Source organism: Corvus cornix, chromosome 3 (genome assembly GCF_000738735.6).
Source record: "Corvus cornix cornix isolate S_Up_H32 chromosome 3, ASM73873v5, whole genome shotgun sequence".
Taxonomy (NCBI): domain Eukaryota; kingdom Metazoa; phylum Chordata; class Aves; order Passeriformes; family Corvidae; genus Corvus; species Corvus cornix.
In genome coordinates, this window is record NC_047056.1 from 113,590,819 (window position 1) to 113,607,721 (window position 16,903).

At 45.6% G+C, this 16,903-nt stretch overlaps 1 protein-coding gene across 2 annotated transcripts in view; it reads right to left on the reverse strand.

The window, feature by feature from the left end:
* FZD3 (frizzled class receptor 3) overlaps positions 1–16,903 on the reverse strand; it is a 48,217-nt gene that overhangs the window by 14,119 nt on the left and 17,195 nt on the right. For both annotated transcript variants that reach the window (XM_039568379.1, XM_019293042.3), the window contains 2 exons: positions 8,746–8,942; positions 6,642–7,659 (listed from right to left, as the gene is read on the reverse strand). In XM_039568379.1, coding sequence (XP_039424313.1) covers positions 6,642–7,659; positions 8,746–8,942 — 1,215 coding nt within the window. The remainder of the gene's footprint in view (positions 1–6,641; positions 7,660–8,745; positions 8,943–16,903) is intronic.

A 16,903-nucleotide genomic window follows, 5' to 3' on the forward strand; every position in this document is an offset into this window, starting at 1 on the left:
ATAATAATAATAATAATAATTTGATTTTTGAAAAAATCAGTTCAACTGACTCTTTGAAAAATAATTTGGTGTCAGGGTTATTCCATCAACTGAGAAATTTTCACAGTGTAATACTACTCTGATATATATTCAAATATAATAACAAGAGCTATTAATGACTTAAAACTGCTCTCAGTTCCCTCTGAAGAGCTGCTTCAGGAGGAGAGATTGAAGTATTTTCCTACATTAAAGTTGGGTTGTTAAACCTAGAAAATAATGCAAAACAAGACAATTCCCAAAATTCAAACACAAGGGGGAATATAAGGTGGCCAAAGCATGACCCTGATTTGGACACAGCTCATCAGTTTTGATATTTCTTATCAGTTTGGATATTTCTTATCAGCATTTGATACTTATCAGTTTTGTTTCATACTGGTGAAAATGACAAATAGACCCCGGTCGCGTTCATTTTGGAGCACAACAGATATTCTAAAAGAATTCAGACTATACATAATGACTTCAGAAGCACTATTAAAAAAGGCAAAAATAAATAAACAAACCAAGGTAAAAATAGATTTCCAAATGCAAGCCCCAAGCAATTTCCTGTCGTTTATTAAAACAAAAAGATAAATGTGGTTTTTTGGGTGATGGATTTCCTCTCACAGGTGCTGCAACGTTCGGTTCTGAGGGTAAAGAGCAACTTCCCTCAGCTTTTGCTGCTGCTTTAATCACAATTAAAGAGTCAGTGGGAAAAGATCTTCCTTAATAATTGGAATTATTATTGTTGCTCTTTAAATGTATTATTTTTCCTAAGCATCCAAACCAGGAGAAATTAACTCTATCATTGCCAGGAAATGCTGCAACACTGTGATCAATAATGTTCTGAGCTAAGTTATATTTGTTTTTGAAGGAAACCCAGCTCCTAATTCCGATTTTCTCCGTCTCTCCTGATTGATATGGAAAACCTGGGTTTATCTCCACCTTTGTTTTGGTTTTTTTTTCTTTAGGATGGAATAATTACATCCAACAAGAAGCAACTCCTTCAGGGCAGATTTAAGCAAATCCATTACCTCTCCTAAGAGGAATTCTAAACAATAACTGATGGAAACAGAAAGGAGGAGGAGAAATCCGGATTTACAGACATCCCTAAATATATTTATTCCCTTCCTGCTGGTGCCACACGAGCAGTGCCATTTCCTGACAAAGCCTCTTTTCTCCAGCCAGCCCCGAGCACTCCCCGCACGGTTCTGCAGCCCCACAGATGGCAAAACAGCTGAGACACGCTGGGTTAAAAACCACAGGGGCAACACCCCTGAGGAGTGGAGAAAATGGGGGGGGGAGAAGGGAAAAATGGAGAAAAAATGGAATTTTCTCCACAAAAACGGAGAAATTCCATCCCGACTTGAATCTTGGAAATGTTGCCCCTGCCTCTGTTGCAAGGGCAGCTTCTAAAAAAAGCAGCAAAACAAAGCAATTTAGAGATGTTCCAGGCTCCAGAAGAGCCTGGAATGAAGAGATTTTTGGCACACAGCGTTAATTTTGGGACATAGTCACAGAATGATTTGGGTTGGAAAGGACTTAAAGCTCATCCCATTCTATCCCCTGCCATGGGCAGGGACACCTCCCACCATCCCAGGTTGCTCCAAGCCATGGGCAGGGATGCCACATCTAAAAGGATCTTGAAAATTTATAGTAAAATAAAAAAATTAACCATGATTAGCTCCAAAAAGTTCATTTGTGAAAATGGGAGACGAGAAAAGTGCTGAATTCTTGAGCCAAAATCCCCAGCAGGTGACAGGATTTGAATCCTATTAGGATTTTAATCGTAATTTTAAAACACATTTGTCCAATGTTGTCAGGTAATGCATTAAAATAATCTCTATAATGTTAAAATTTCAGTATTAACAGGAAAAAATTGGCAAGTGTGTGCTTTTATTCCCTTTGTGCCACACCAGCCAGGGATGGGAGTGAGTGGGTGAAACTCCAGTAAAATCCCATTTAACTTCATCCCACAGCAAGGCTGGGGGCTCCACTTGGAAAGAAACAGTGGAGAGGAAAAAAAAAATGGGGGAAAAAATGGGAAAAAAATGGGATTGTCTGTTTTTGCTGCTGATAAAGATGATATTCACCATTACATCATCTTCCAGCTCAGAATAATTAAGTTCTCAAATCATCAAGGCAGTTTGAATGTTTTTAAAGTGAAGATCAGAAGGAAAACAGAAAAGATTCAGAGATAAGCACAGGAACTGCTTCAAAGAACTCGGTGAAAATTACTTTTGGAAGAGTTGTGCTGCAAAAAAACTCCTCTCTATCAGCAGCAAAGCAGAATGAGCTCTCCATGGGATTCCCAAATTCCAGGAAAAGCCATCTAGGTGCTTTTTTATGTCAATTCTCAAAAAATGAGCAAAAAACCTCTTCCCTCATTTTCTTTCTGGAATGATTATAAAGATTCAACCAAGGCTGGATGAACATTCAGGATGTAGAAAATGAATTTAAAAGGTGTTGAGGCTTATTCTGATTTTTGAAGGGGACTGACTGCAAAAACACCCCCCCCAATTTTCCCCAAAAATTGTCCCCAGAATGTTGCAGCAAAAATCCTAAAATAAAAATACCCAGGAAGAGCAAATGTGACCTCTTGAAAGAGACCATGGATTAAGTCAGGCACAATTCATGCCCCACCCATGGAAGTGTTTCCCAGGCCAGGCAGGGATGGGATGGGATGGGATGGGATTTAAGCTCCCTTCCCTAAAAACCATGGAAAAGAGAAAACAGGAGCAGCACCTTTGCTCTGAGCAAGGCAGCATGGAGGCCTTTAAATCCCTGTGTGGGGAAAAGCTGAATATCAGATCACAAACAAAGATAATTAATTCCTACTGCTCCGTTCCTCTTCTCAAGGACTCCCACTGCAGCACCAAATGTCTTTGAAATGGTTTATTTTCCTTTTTTTTCCTCTCTAGTATCTAAATTTGAAGCCTCTCCCAGAAGCCCAGTGCTGAGTCTGGCCCTGAAGCCTCTGTGGAAATTGTGGAGTCTGTTTAGGTTTGGATTTGAGATAAATTAATCTTAAAACTTGCTTTGCTCTGCAGGAAATCAGATTTTTCTTGATTTTTGAACTCCTGCTTTTCATAAGAGAAATGTGCATTACAACCAGCTTTGGGGCAGACTTTACTGAGTGTCTATTTCACTTCTTAGCCAAACTCATCCCAGTTTTGAGACCTATTTTCCCAGACTGGGGCAGGTCACTGTGGCCCAGTTTTGATTCTCCTTGTAATTCCAAGAGGAATAAAACTCCGACACTCTCCTTGTAAGGAATAAACCACCGTGCAGGACAAGGATGTGGAACAGCAGCTAAATAAACTTTAAAGGGTTTTTCTCCCCTTTCCCCCTGCTTTTCCTTTTACTTCTGAGGTCGGATGGAAAGGGAATCACAGCTTTTATGGCAACAGGAACTCAAAACCTGACTGGACACAGACCTGGGCTGACCCTGCTTGAGCAGGGGTTGGAGTAAATCTGTCTGCAGGTCACAAAATCATGGAATATCCAGAGCTGGACCCATCAAGAACATGGAGTCCAAGCCCTGCCCTGCACAGACACGCCAACAATCCCACCCTGTGCATCCCTGGGAGCGCTGTCCAAATGCTCCTGGAGCTCTGGCAGCTTTGGGAATGTCACCATTCTCTGGGGAGCTGCTCCAGTGCCCCAAAACCCTTTGTGGGAAGAACCTTTCCCTAAAATCCAACCTGACCCTCCCCCCTTCAACCTGAGCCATTCTGTGCTTCTGCAGAGTGACTGCCCAAAACTTTATCCCAGTGCACCTGCACTTGATCTGATTCCCACAGGATGACACATTCCACCAAAATCTGGGAAGAAACTGCAAATAAGAGAGGAAAGAGACAAACTCTGAGAGCTGAACATCGGGGCAGGATTAACAAACCAAGCCAACACCAAGAATTTATCCGGAATAGTGAAATGGTTGGCCTGTCCCGAGGCTCTGCCCTGTGAACGATGAAGTGACATTGGGTTAACTCCTTTTTTAAGGCAATGAGTGAAAAGTAGGATTCCAACACAAAATTCAGCTCCTTGTTTGAATATTCCTATGCTGAAAGCAGATTCCAAAGGCACCGTTTCGCCCTCCAGAAAAAGAAAAATATTCCAAGCTCAATAAAATGAGAGGTGGATGGGTCAGGACAGTTTCAGGCCAGTGTGAGCAGGGATTTCACAGAGAAGTTGCACTGACTGGAAAGATCAGACCAGTGCAGTCACTGCAGAGCCCTGGCAGCAGGAACAAGAATTACCTGTGGTGACACTTTCATCAATTTGTCCTTATTCCCACTGAAAGGCCAGGCTGGATGGGGCTTGGAGCAACCTCAGATAGTGGAAGGTGTCCCTGCCATGTGCTCCTTCTGGCCCTGCACTTACTCCATGAGCAGAGGGAATATTGGGACATTCATTCCCTGTCCTTGTGGCAAAGAAGGTTTGATTTCACAAGGAAAGCAATGGATGCCTCCCAGATTTGCCAAATAACCAGGAGAATCCATATCCAGGTCAAGCCAGGAAACATCCAGGTAGCCAGAAATCACAGTGGGAGCATAAAAACATCTTGTGGCCTCCTCCACTTGGGAATATTTCTAATTTTGGGGCCATTTCTCATTCTAGGCAGCCAAATAAACACAGTGGCTGGTTTTTATCTGAGCCCCAGCCTGGTTCTGGAGCAGGCAGGAGAATCCACGGCTCAGCACTGACCCCGCGGTCCCTCCCGCAGGAGCAGCTGCATATTCCCACCCCCCTCACCAGGAATTTTCCAGAAGGAGTTTCTGTGGCACCATCTCCGATGGCAAGGATGATGTCACGCTCCGATGGACTCATGGATTTTTAACCTCGGATTTGCTGGTGTTGGGCAAAAGCTCCCAAAATCCACAACCCCGGGGGGGAAGCTTCACACATAAACCTTTTATCCACTGTGGGATCGACTCCAGCTCTCCATTTAGAGCTCTCAGAAACATTGGAAGTTAATTAAGTAACATTAAAGTTCGTAAAAATATGCTCTTATTTCGCCACTGAGGGCTATTTCCCACAAAACTCCACATTTCTCCCTAATTTAAGGATATATTTCACTAGCATGAGCTAAGGATAAAATCATTTTCCCCACAGCTTTGGGAATCTGTTTCAGTTATAAATCTGGATTGTTTAATAAGGGAAACATGTTTAGTTTGAGGGGAAAAAAAAATATAAATGGATGGGTTAAAAGAGAAAGAAAACCCCCTTCTAATACTCCCTGGGGTCTGCAGGTCCTTCAACCCAATTTGATGTGAATGAAACCATTATTGTTCTTTTGACTCCCGCTGGGCCATTATGGCAACGGTTTGCCAGGGATTTCAGGAGCATTTCCCTACATGTTTTCATTCTTCCAGCCCTCAGTTTTGAGGTTTAAAACAAGTTCTTGCTCAAAATTTTTGGGAGGCAAAACCCTCTTGGTTTTATAGATCCTTACCAAACAAAATTCAGATTGGCACACGGTGGGTGCTGGGAATTAATCAAGAGAAAGCCACATGTCCCTGGTTTTTGGGGGTTCTTTTCCTTTGTTTTTAAGCATCAGCCAGTTTGAACAGATTAAAACCTGCAGCAGTGAAGACTCAATCAAGCCAATGGAACTGCACACACCCACTGCCAGAGATTTCCTGCCATAAAAATGCTCCCGCACTGGATGGGAGGGAAGAGTCACACCCTAATAAAACCTGATGGAGAAAAACACCAGAAAGGGTTAAAAGGTAATAAAAGGATTATTATCAAGCCTAAGCCAAACCTTTAAGTGATATTTCATTGCCTTAAAATGTGAGCTTTGATGATTCAGCTGGTGTTTTAACTGCTTCAAAGCCAAAATGCTAATTTTTAAATATCCCTCTGCGTGCAGCTGTATAATAAAGGTTTGCTGTAAAACCTTCTGGAAATAAAGTTCCTTTAAAATAAGTTGCAGAAAATATCTAAGGAATGTCATTCCAAAAACAATCTGCCCTTTTGGCTCCAAAGTAGGCAATTAATCCCTGCAATACTTTCTTTTCAACTGCATCTGAATAAACCAGTGGAGAGTTTGATCTTAGGGCTCTTGGAGGCTTCTGTACTGTGATAACTCAATTAAACTGAGCAGATAACTCTTGATTTCTTGAAAAAAACCCCAAAGCTGATGAGCTGCAAGCTCTGGTTTTCTTCAGAAGACACTTCAAGAAGGATTTTATACAGATGTTCCTGGCACAAAATGAGCACAAAACCTCCGGGCCATCGAAGCCCCAAAACTGCTACAGACAAACGACGAGAACTAGAAAAAGCAGCCTGATAACAACTCAGTTTAAATGCCGGAATTCCTCACCAGCAAAACTTCCAAAGGCCAAAAACAAACTCGTCAAGGCCCAGTCTAGAGGTTGGTTTAAAATAACATCTTTATATCCCGTGGAGGTGCCACACAGCCCAGAAACTCCACAAAAAAAACACCAGGCAGCTGATGGGAGCCTCTGATTTCCCAACAACACCCGGCCTAGGGCATTATCCCAATAATTTGAGTACGGCAAGAACTTTTTTTACAGGAATAAAAAAATTCCTATAAAAGCACTTTTGAGTTAGGGAGGACGAGTAACTCTTCCCACATGCCCTCCCCCGGGGTTCCTCACCTGGTAGGGACAGGGGATGTGATACTCCCGGCAGCGCTCCTGGATCCACGTGGTCTCCCACACGCCCCGATACGCCTGCTCATAGAAATAGCAGCCGATCACCACCAGCAGGGGCACGAGGTACAGCACGCTGAACACGCCGATGCGGATCATGAACTTCACCAGCTTGTCCTGGTTCTCCTTCTCCAGCGGGATCTCGATGCGAACGCGGTTGAGGGAGATAATCCCGGCCAGGAGGAGGGAGACTCCCACCACCACGTACAGGCAGAGAGGGGCCAGCACGAAGTATCGCAGCGCGTCCACGTCGTAGAGGCCGACGAAGCACACGCCGCTGATGTTGTCGCCTTCGATTTTGTTCATGGCCAAGAGGATGATGGTGAGGGTGCCCGGGATGCCCCAGGCGCTGGCGTGGAACAGCAGGGCCTTCTTCTCGATGGCCTCGCTGCCCCACTTGGGCACGGCCGCCAGGAACCAGGTGATGGTGAGGATGACCCACCAGACGCTGCCGGCCATGGTGAAGAAGTAGAGCACCATGAAGAGCATGGTGCAGGCCTTGTTGTGGGAGCCCTGCGTCACTGTGGAGGCCTTGTACTGGGAGGGGCTGGAGGCGTTGCAGGCCACCCGGTCCTCCAGCAGGAAGCCGATGAAGAAGATCAGGGACACCATCATGTAGCACACGGCGTAGAAGATGATCGGCCTCTCCGGGTAGCGGAACCTGGTGACGTCGATGAGGAAGGTCAGGAAGGTGAACAAGGTGGCCGAGAGGCAGACGATGGAGATGACGCCGATGAAGTAGCGGGCGAAGGACAGCTCCTCCCGACGGAAGTACATGTTGGGGCAAGGAGGGGAGCAGTCCCGGACCCTCAGGAAGGAGTAACCCAGGTCCGGGTCGATTTTCAGCTCCCGAGGACACCAAAAGCCGTAATCCCTCTGGACGGCCATCGGGGCCTCCTCCGTGGGCTCGCCGGCCAAGTTGAGGTCAACCAGGCGAGGATAGGGCTCGTCACAATCTGGGAACCTAAAAAGAGGCATTTACAAGAAATATACTCGTACTTTACAAGGGCTGGTAACTTCATCTCTAGGTGGGACTTCAGGCAAACCAATGGGAGCAAAACCAGACAATCCAAAAAACGGGGAATCCATGAAATTCTGCACTGTTTAGACACAAACTCATCCCACAGAGCAGTGTTGAAACTATAAAATAAGTTCAAAAATGAAACAGACCAGGAGCCCATTGGGGCTTTAGGAATGAAGGTGAGGATGGAAGATCCATCCCAGGAAGTCTGTGAACTTAGGCCCATGGCAGCATGATTTTATAGAACATTTTAAAGCCTTTCCTAATCAACTGCACTCGCTGCCATCAGACAGGGCAGTGAGGTGGTGACACCAAAATTCCAACTAGCACTTTCTTTTCAACTGCATCTGAATAAACCAGTGGAGAGTTTGATCTTAGGGCTCTTGGAGTTAATAAATGGAATTATGACGGAGATATTTGTGTAGTCAAAGCTCTGACTCGAGGCAAGGACTGCTGGAGTTTTGAAGGAGACACTGGAGGAATCCCAGTTACCTAGAAACGTCCTCTTATTTTATCCTCTTATGACTTACTTAACTAAAATAATTTTAATTGTTTTCCATTCTCTCCAATCCAACAGTAAACGATTTCTTCCTGTTTGTGCTCCTCAGTTTCATTAGCTGCTGGAGTCACTTACAGAAAACAACAAGGCATGAGGGTATTGTTTTTAATTTCACGTGTATTCTGCCTCAAACAGCTTGGAACACCATCGGGTCGTTTTTCCGTAAAGTTATTGGTGCAATGTAAAGCTGAACACGGCTGTTTGCAGCTCAGCAAGGGGTAGATGCTCTGCAAACAGCTTTGAGATTTCATCCTCATCAAACCCAGCCAAGTTTCAGCTGATCTCTTGGGCAGAAATAGGAACTCACTTCCCACCTCAGGAAACAGGCTGCTGGAAAAAGGGAAGGAAAACATGGCCACTTGTGATGGAAAACATTTAAAACACCTGGTTTTTTATGAACCATAAAACATCCTGGATCGGAATAAAATTTTATCCTGGGAAAAAAAAAAAAAAAAAAGGGATTTTCTCACCTGGTGCACTCCATATCCTCCGGCCAGGAGACCCCAAACATCTCCATGAGCTTGGAGCACTCGCTGTGGGCTCGCTGGCACAGGCGGCGGCAGGGCAGCGTCACCCGCCCGTACTCCATGCACACCGGCGCGTACAGGGCACACAGGAAGGGCCGGAAATCCCGGGAGCATTCCAGGTTCACCATGGGGTGGAAGGGCTGGCAAAGAGAAAGGAGAGGATTCAGCAGCTACAAGCAGCAATTTGTGGAATGTTTCACTTTGTCTGATCGCAGCCGTGACCGCGACCTTCTTTTCCCGGCTGTTGGGAGAAACGATCATCAGGACAGAACTGAGGTGTTTTAGGAAGACGGGTGACCATGGGGACAAATGAAGAGATTCCCAAGGGATATTTATGTACTCAATCTGCATTAAAATCAGTGGGAATTCGACAGCTGAATGCTGGTGGGGATTTCAGTTCTCTCATGAAGGTGTATCCGTGGAAGGAAAACATTCCCAGCCCTCACGTTACCCCAGTTATATAAATTCCCACACAGCCACAGAACCTCCCAGCTCCCAGAAAAGGGTTGTAACCACAGTGAAGGCACAGCCAAGATGCCTTTCCTTGCCCAACCAACAGAAAGCACCACGAAATCAAAGCCTGAAAAAAACCAAATCAAAATAAATAACTGGTGTCTTGTGCTCCCGTGGTGCTTCACAACAGGTTTGGGTGTTGGTGAGAGCAACACTCCTCAGAAGCTCCGAGAGAAAATCTGTCAGAATTGGGCAAATACAGCTGGTCTGGAATATTCCTGAAGGATAAAGAAGGAAAAATAAAGAGGACAGGGATTTATGTCTCAGTGAAAGCTGCTGCATGTTGATAATCCACGTTGTATTCCTACTGTCCAGCGTGGGTTCGTTCTGCTCTTGCTTTTTGTGGTTTGTCCTCAGAACTCTCCAGGAATTAATCAATGTCTCATTCCAAGTTTCTGGGGCACCTACCAGCATCCAAAGCCTCGCTGTCTCTTTGGATATCAATGTAAGATCAATGATACTCCCGTGAGAGTGCAATTAGAGAATATTGGAACACATTAGGGCTTCCAGCTCTGGAATGAAACAAACCAAACCCCAGACTGCAAGAACACCTCCATGAGCCACTTCTCATCCTGATTTCTATTTCAAATCACAGCTCAAAGGGAAAAGTTGACAGTGGCTTCATCACTGGCACTGCTCTGTTCTACACAGGCTTTTAGAAAAAGTCCATTATTTGGATAGCAGAGTTTTCTCCACAGCCCAGCAGGATTAAGGAGCAGAATCCTAATCTTTGGAATGTGCAGTGCAATAGCTGAAGCATAAATGAACCTGCTATATAGAAATACATCCAAATCCTAAATCTTATTAGAAGTGCAGCTGAAGAAGAGCTGCAGAACGATTACATTCTCAAGCAGTGATTTCCTGAGAAGTGTTTTAAAGCAATTCAGCATTTTCTTTTTCCAAACGATAGAGTAGAACTGATCTAACAGGGAAAAAATGGGGCATCTTCTGTGGTAACAGAAATGGCAAATACTGGAAATTATAAGGAAAAGTTTCACACCGCCCTTATCACCTCTTTACTCTTCCAATCCTTCCCAGAAGTCTCCTTCCCCCTCCAAAAGGTGAATTTTTGGAATACAAGGCACAGCCATGCTACAAGTTCAATGTGGGTTTTTTTTAAACATCATTATTATTTACCAAGCTGAACAAATCCCCTTCATTTTTCAAACACCCCATGAACAGGAGAGCCATGAAATTCAGCAATAACTTGCAGGAAGAGCAGGATGAGCCTCTGGAGTTATCAACCAGGAAAAAGGCAGCAGCAGTTGGGAAATATTTACATTTACAAGCTCATGTTTCTCAAGGAACTCCTTCTGTTTGGCTGGACATGTACTTCAGAATTATTTTTATTTATATATTTATTTGTGAGTATTTGTTGTCTACAGCAGAGTTAAAGCCATTGTTTGACCATGTGGATCCAAGAAATCGATTCCAGGGAGTTACACCAGCTGCCTGGAAAAGCTGAAGGTAAAAATCTTCCTTTGATGGAAAGGGAAATAAAACAAGAACTCCACTTTTATTCTGGTAAGAGTTTAACTTCCCTTCTTTTCAGAAAACCCTGAAAATGAGAAAATTAAGTTATAACTTTATGAAAAAGAGCTCCTGTTTCCATGCCTGCCCCAACCCCTGAGCTTTGCCTCCTGCCATTGTGGGTTTGTACAAACCCACATCTGAATTTCAAGTTCTCCTGACAATTCCTCCCCTACTTTCCTCTGATACACCTCCCACTAAGAAAAGATGTTCCCAAAATTCCTCTTTTCCTGCTCTTTTGCCTTTGTTAAAAGATCTGTTTGGATTTGGTGGAGCTGCAGAGGCTGAGCTGTTTCAGAAGAGACCCCAGAGCAACTCAAGGTGTGCAAACACAGCTCCAGGTGAAGGGAAGGACAGGAGGAAATGGCCTCAACCTGTGCCAGGAGAGCTTCAGGTTGGACATCAGAGGGAATTTCTTCATGGAGAAGCTGTTAAACATTGGCAGGGGCTGCCCAGGGAGGTTTGGAGTGCCCGTCCCTGGAGGCGTCCAAGGAAGGCCTGGACGTGGCGTGCTCTGGGCTGGGGACACGGTGGGGATCGGTCACAGGTTGGACTCAATGATCCCAAAGATCTTTTCCAGCCTCAATGATCCTGGGATCCTGCGAACTTTAAAATCCTGAAGAGGCTGAGCTGGAGAACGGGAGAAGAAAAATCCCGGCAACGACTCCTGGTAACACAGAAAAAGAGCCTCGCTTGCTCTGAGGCAGCGACAGCAGCATTTGTGCCTGTGGGCAGCTCCCTCTGAAAGAGCCCCAAAAATTATCCCCAAATTGTCTTCCCCCCTCGCAGCTCCAAAGATGAAAAGTCACCTCCACCTACTGATTATGTTGTTCCCTATTAAAAATAAACCCGGGGAGATTAAAAGACTCTTTTTATGCTCTTGCCCAAGGACGCAGAGCAAGTTATGACTCCGCCGGTGCCGAACAAAAGGCCCTCTGTTAAATGGGATGCGCTTTTGAAAAACGCCTGGTGAACAACTCCAGGAGGAAAAAGGAAGAGGACGAGGGCAAGAGGAGGTGTGGCAGCCAAACTGATTTCAGTCATTCAGGCCAAGTCCCAGGAAATCCAAGAAAGGAAGAGATAAATGTTTAGGAAGAGATAAACTCTTCCTGTCCTTGGCTTTGCCACCCAGGTGCTGTGTCCCAGCCCTGTGTCCCTGCTTCCCTCAGAGCAGCACAACCTCACCCAGCTCTTTCTTCTCCCTCTTCCCCAGCTCCTTCCTTCCCCGCTATTCCCATCAAGAGCTTCGATGGCCGTGCTTTAGCAGAGATTAGAAATTTCCTGCTGGCCTCGGGTTTGTTTTCAGGAGGGGGTCATGGAATCGCAGAATGGTTTGGGTTGGAAGGGACCTTAAAGATCATCTCCTTCCAACCCCCAGCTTTCATTCCCCAAGGGATGAAAGCCAAAGGAGAGCTGGAATGTGTAGATTTTCCCTCACTTCAAATAATTTTTTTAACAAGTCCTCATTTTTGGTTACAAACAAGAGAAGTAACTCAAATTATAAATACACCATGGAACCGAGATCCGATTTCAGACCTCGTAATACTGAGAGATAATAAACCCAATTATTTTCTTATCAGGTAAATAAAATAAATATTTCAATTAAAAAATATTTACACAGACATTCAACTGGCTGGTTTTGGGAAGTGACTTTGCACGATTTAAACCAAATTACTCGGCTGATCTTTCCCTACTCTGTTTGGTTTTATATTCCATTCTTTGAACAGAGAACTAAACAGGAAGCATCCTCATAAATCCCGAGAGGGAAGGAGGGAACTTTTCTCCCCTCAGGCTCCTGGGAAGAGAGTGATGCTATGACTCTCAATTGCTGCTGCAATTCCCGGGTGGAAGCAGCTGCCTCGGGGCACATCCTGGCTCAGAGCAGCCACACGAGCTGCTCTTTGTCCTGCATCTCCCGCTCTTTGATGGAAGAAACCGGGAATTGTGTCTCAAAAGGGCACTGGCACTAATGCCCTCCAGGCTGCCTTCCCTGGAGAACTGGAGCTGCTTTGGATTTAGCTCTGCAGACAGCTCCTGCTTCCACTGAGCACATCTGGCCCCTTGCTTCTGACGGCTGTCATGAGCAGAATTGAGACTGAAAATCTTATTTTCCATCGCCCCTGACTCCTGTGAACCCCTCTGGATTCACTGGATCCTGCAGCCCACGCTCCTGGCGCTCACACTCCACCTGGAGACGTTTGCTCCAGGTTCACACCTGAGCTGAAGAGCTGCTGGGATCAAACAGGGTCCTGCCTCAACCCGGCTGCTGCTTCCTGAAGAAAATCAGGGAATGCTCACCCGGCCACAGCAGAGCAAAAAGCAGGGATTTGGGGCCCGAACTTGGCAGAAGACCAGAGCCATTTCTACCTTTTCCCACCCAGTTTGGCTCGAGCTGGATCGTGCCGTGAAATTAAAGGTGGCAGAGAGCACCACGAGCACAGCCAGGTGTGCAGGAGTGAGTTTGTTTCTTCTGGAATCAACGCAGTTCACCCAACTTCGTGCGACTCCGGTTGCTGCAGACCCTTCATTCTGCTTTCTAAAGGCAAAAGGTGACTTTGCCCCAGCCTGCTCTGAGTGCACGGTGCCAAGACACGCCCAGTGAGAATTCCTGGCACAAAGCACATCCCTGCTCACCTCACCAACAACTTCCCTGTCGAGAAACTGAGGTGTACTTTTATTTTTGGAATTATTTCTGGTTTTTCACAGTGCTACACACGTACGAAAAGCCAAGCGGGGCACGGCTCTGGCTGCCTGTTGAGCTTTTCCCCTCCAGCATGGAATAAAGTGATTCCCAATTATCCCTATGAACCCCGTGACCCACAGCCTTTCAATATCCCACACCTCATAATTTGATGGCAGCTGGAAAAATCCTGGTAGCAGTGAGGATTAGACTGACACTGCACTGCTTTAGGGGCTGGGAAGGGGAAAAAAAAAGAACCAGATTGTTTTTACCTTAGCACTAAAAATAAATGCCTGCATTTAAACAGTTATTTAAGTAACTCCAACAATATAAAAAGACAAGCAATTACTGTGGGTTTAAATGATATTTTTCTCGTGCTATAGGTTGGACGAGGCACTCACTTTGTTATTCACTTTAAACCCAAGGCCAATTATTTTACCTGCCTTACTCAGAGAGGGCAGCAATCATGAAAAACCATCCCAAGCTTTCTGTCTCCAAACAGACAGCCAAGGTTAATTTCTGCAGGAAGAAAAAAAGGAGGATAAAGATGGAAGTAGTTAAAATACAGGGAATGACATTAATCTCTGCCTATAGGACTAAAAGCAAAGCCATCTGCTCGAGTTCTTTAAAGAGGTCTCCTGCTGCATTTTATATTCCAAAGTTCCTCTGGAAGACGGCATCCATCTGTCAGCTTTTCCTGGATGTGGGATTCGTGTTTTGGGAATGGGGGAATGAAGATGGGTGGTCCTGGTAACCATTTCCATTTGCAGGGAGCGTTGGGTTGGTGGCAGCTGAGAGGGTTTGGGCTTCCTCCTTCCTCTCCATATGCCTGCTGTGATGGACTTGGGAGAATTCCAGAGGGATATTACCAGGGAAATACATCCACCATCCTCTGGATTGTATTTTTGATACTGTTAAATAAAGACACTTTGCCTGGGCAAGGAAGAGACTCCGGGGCAGGAGCTGTAAATCTCGTCAAAATCCTATTTTTCAAGGAAATGACACATTTCCATCTCCTGCAAAGATGACATTCCAAGTGGGAGAGTGATCACTGCTTCCAGGCCCGCTGGGAAATGCTCTGGTGCTGCTGTCACCGTGGGAAGGGGAAGGAGACCCGTGCTGAGAAGTGGAGCAACACCAACCTTCTCCTTCCCTTCTCCTTCTCCTTCTCCTTCTCCTTCTCCGTCTCCTTCTCCTTCTCTTCTCCTTCTCTGTCTCCTTCTCCTTCTCTTCTCCTTCTCCTCTCCTTCTCCTTCTCCGTCTCCTTCTCCAACTCCTTCTCCTTCCCTTCTCCTTCCCCGTCTCCTTCCCCGTCTCCTTCTCCTTCTCTTCCTCCTTCTCCGTCTCCTTCTCCTTCTCCTTCCCTTCTCCTTCTCCGTCTCCTTCCCCTTCTCCTTCTCTTCTCCTTCTCCTTCTCTTCTCCTTCTCCATCTCCTTCTCCTTCTTCTTCTCTGTCTCCTTCTCCTTCTCCTTCTTCTTCTCTGTCTCCTTCTCCTTCTCCTTCCCTGATCCACACAGCAGGATCACACAATTCCTGCCAGCTCCAGGGAGGTCTCCTTGGAAAAAACCAGGAGAGAGGAGCATGACAACCCACTGCTCAAAAATTTCTCTTGCCGAGCAAAGGAGGAAAAGCATTTGGTGGGGTTTGTCAGAGGATTTGACACTGGCCGGAGAGCACACGATGGGATTTGCACCCAGATCAGATTCTTCAGTGCTCAAAAAAAAGGGGATTTCTATAAATCACAAATAGGATGGAAAATACAGATAAGGACACAGCCAAAATTCGAAGTCACCATTTGGATTTGCCTCCCCTTTTGATTTTTTAGAGCTGTAAATATACAGGATGGCAGCGCCTGCCACAGAATACACAACATTAACACCCTGCAGAACAAAACCAGACAAGCTGGATTTCCAAACATAAGAAATTCCATAAGAAACGCTGAACCCTCCCACTGGAGGGTTTTTGATCACCACTTTTTTTTCCCCAAGGCTTGATGACTTCTACTACTTCATGTGTGACTTCGCTGTGGTTTTTCACCCAGCTGATGCAGCAGGATATCTAGAATGTTTAATATTACAAGCCAGTGCAGCCTATTGGATCTCTGTGTTTTCCACTGGGATGAGGATGGCAGAAGGCTTCTATTTGCTGAATTTTGGCATTCAAGCCCAGGTTGGGAGATCAACCAGGGGGACCTGCAGTGTTCTGACCGCCTTAAATGTCAGCTTTGCTGTCACCAAATGGTCACAAAATGAGGACAAATCGCAGTTGTCACCTAAGGCACTTCAGGGGCAGTCTCACAAGGGGCAGAAGTTTATTTATCCTCTTCCTCTGCCACTCTGACCCGGGTTTAAGGTAAATTAAAGTGAGTTTTAGAGCATCAGCCCCACAGCACAGCAGACAAACCCTTCTTGCCACGGCAGAGAAGAGGCACGAGGCTGTTAGAGCAGAACTTTTGGCAGCCAGGAGGGGCAGGAGGCTGGGAAATCCAGGAGCAGAACTTCTGGCAGCCAGAAAAGCTGCAGGAGACAATCCATCCACGCTGAAAGAATTCAGGAAGCTTTGTCTGCTGCTCCCCTGGCAGCCAGTCTGCTGTCGGAATCCTCTCACAGGATTCTCCCACCAGCCAGAACACCTGGTTCCATCCACGGGAAAACAACGGCGGAGCCAGTCGGAATAAATCCCCTCCTGCCTGAGCTGGGAATGTTGGAGATGTTCTCCAAGAAGGAATCACCATCCAACAGCTCTCGTGCCTTCCCTGGTTACAATCAGGACCAGCATCTCCTTGGGAAGAGGTTAAATGATTGAATTTTGCTCCTACGAAAACAAATCTCACCTAAATCCTTCAAGAAAAGATCCTGTGGCATCCACAAAGTCTCTGCCCTGCAGTTACTGCCCAAATTAAACCCCAAAAGTACTCAGGGGATACAGGGATGCATCTCCATGGAAAAGTCAGGGTTTTTGGTCTTGGGAAGGAGCAGAGCTCAACACTGAGCCACCACAACCATCCTCATAAATAACACGATGCAAACTGAAGTAAGAACACAATCTGCTGGATTAACGTTGTAAGAACCATCCTGGATAGCAGACAGAACGTGTCTGACACACGAATGCTGATATTTTAACAGCTGTGTCTTAATCTAACATTGCAGACCATCTGTTCAATCCATAGCCCAGCAAAACCACACACACACGCTGTCTGCACTCGGATGGGAGAGAAGATTTACATCTTTGGGCCTCAAAATTAAGGCTATTTCACAGAGCAATCATCAAAATGTATTGTTTAGAATACTTCTAATAAAGATATTCTATTCTTTTTCCCACGTGTTTGCTTTCCAGGCAGGCTGCACTGTCAGTCCAGGACACTGAGCTGTCTTTTG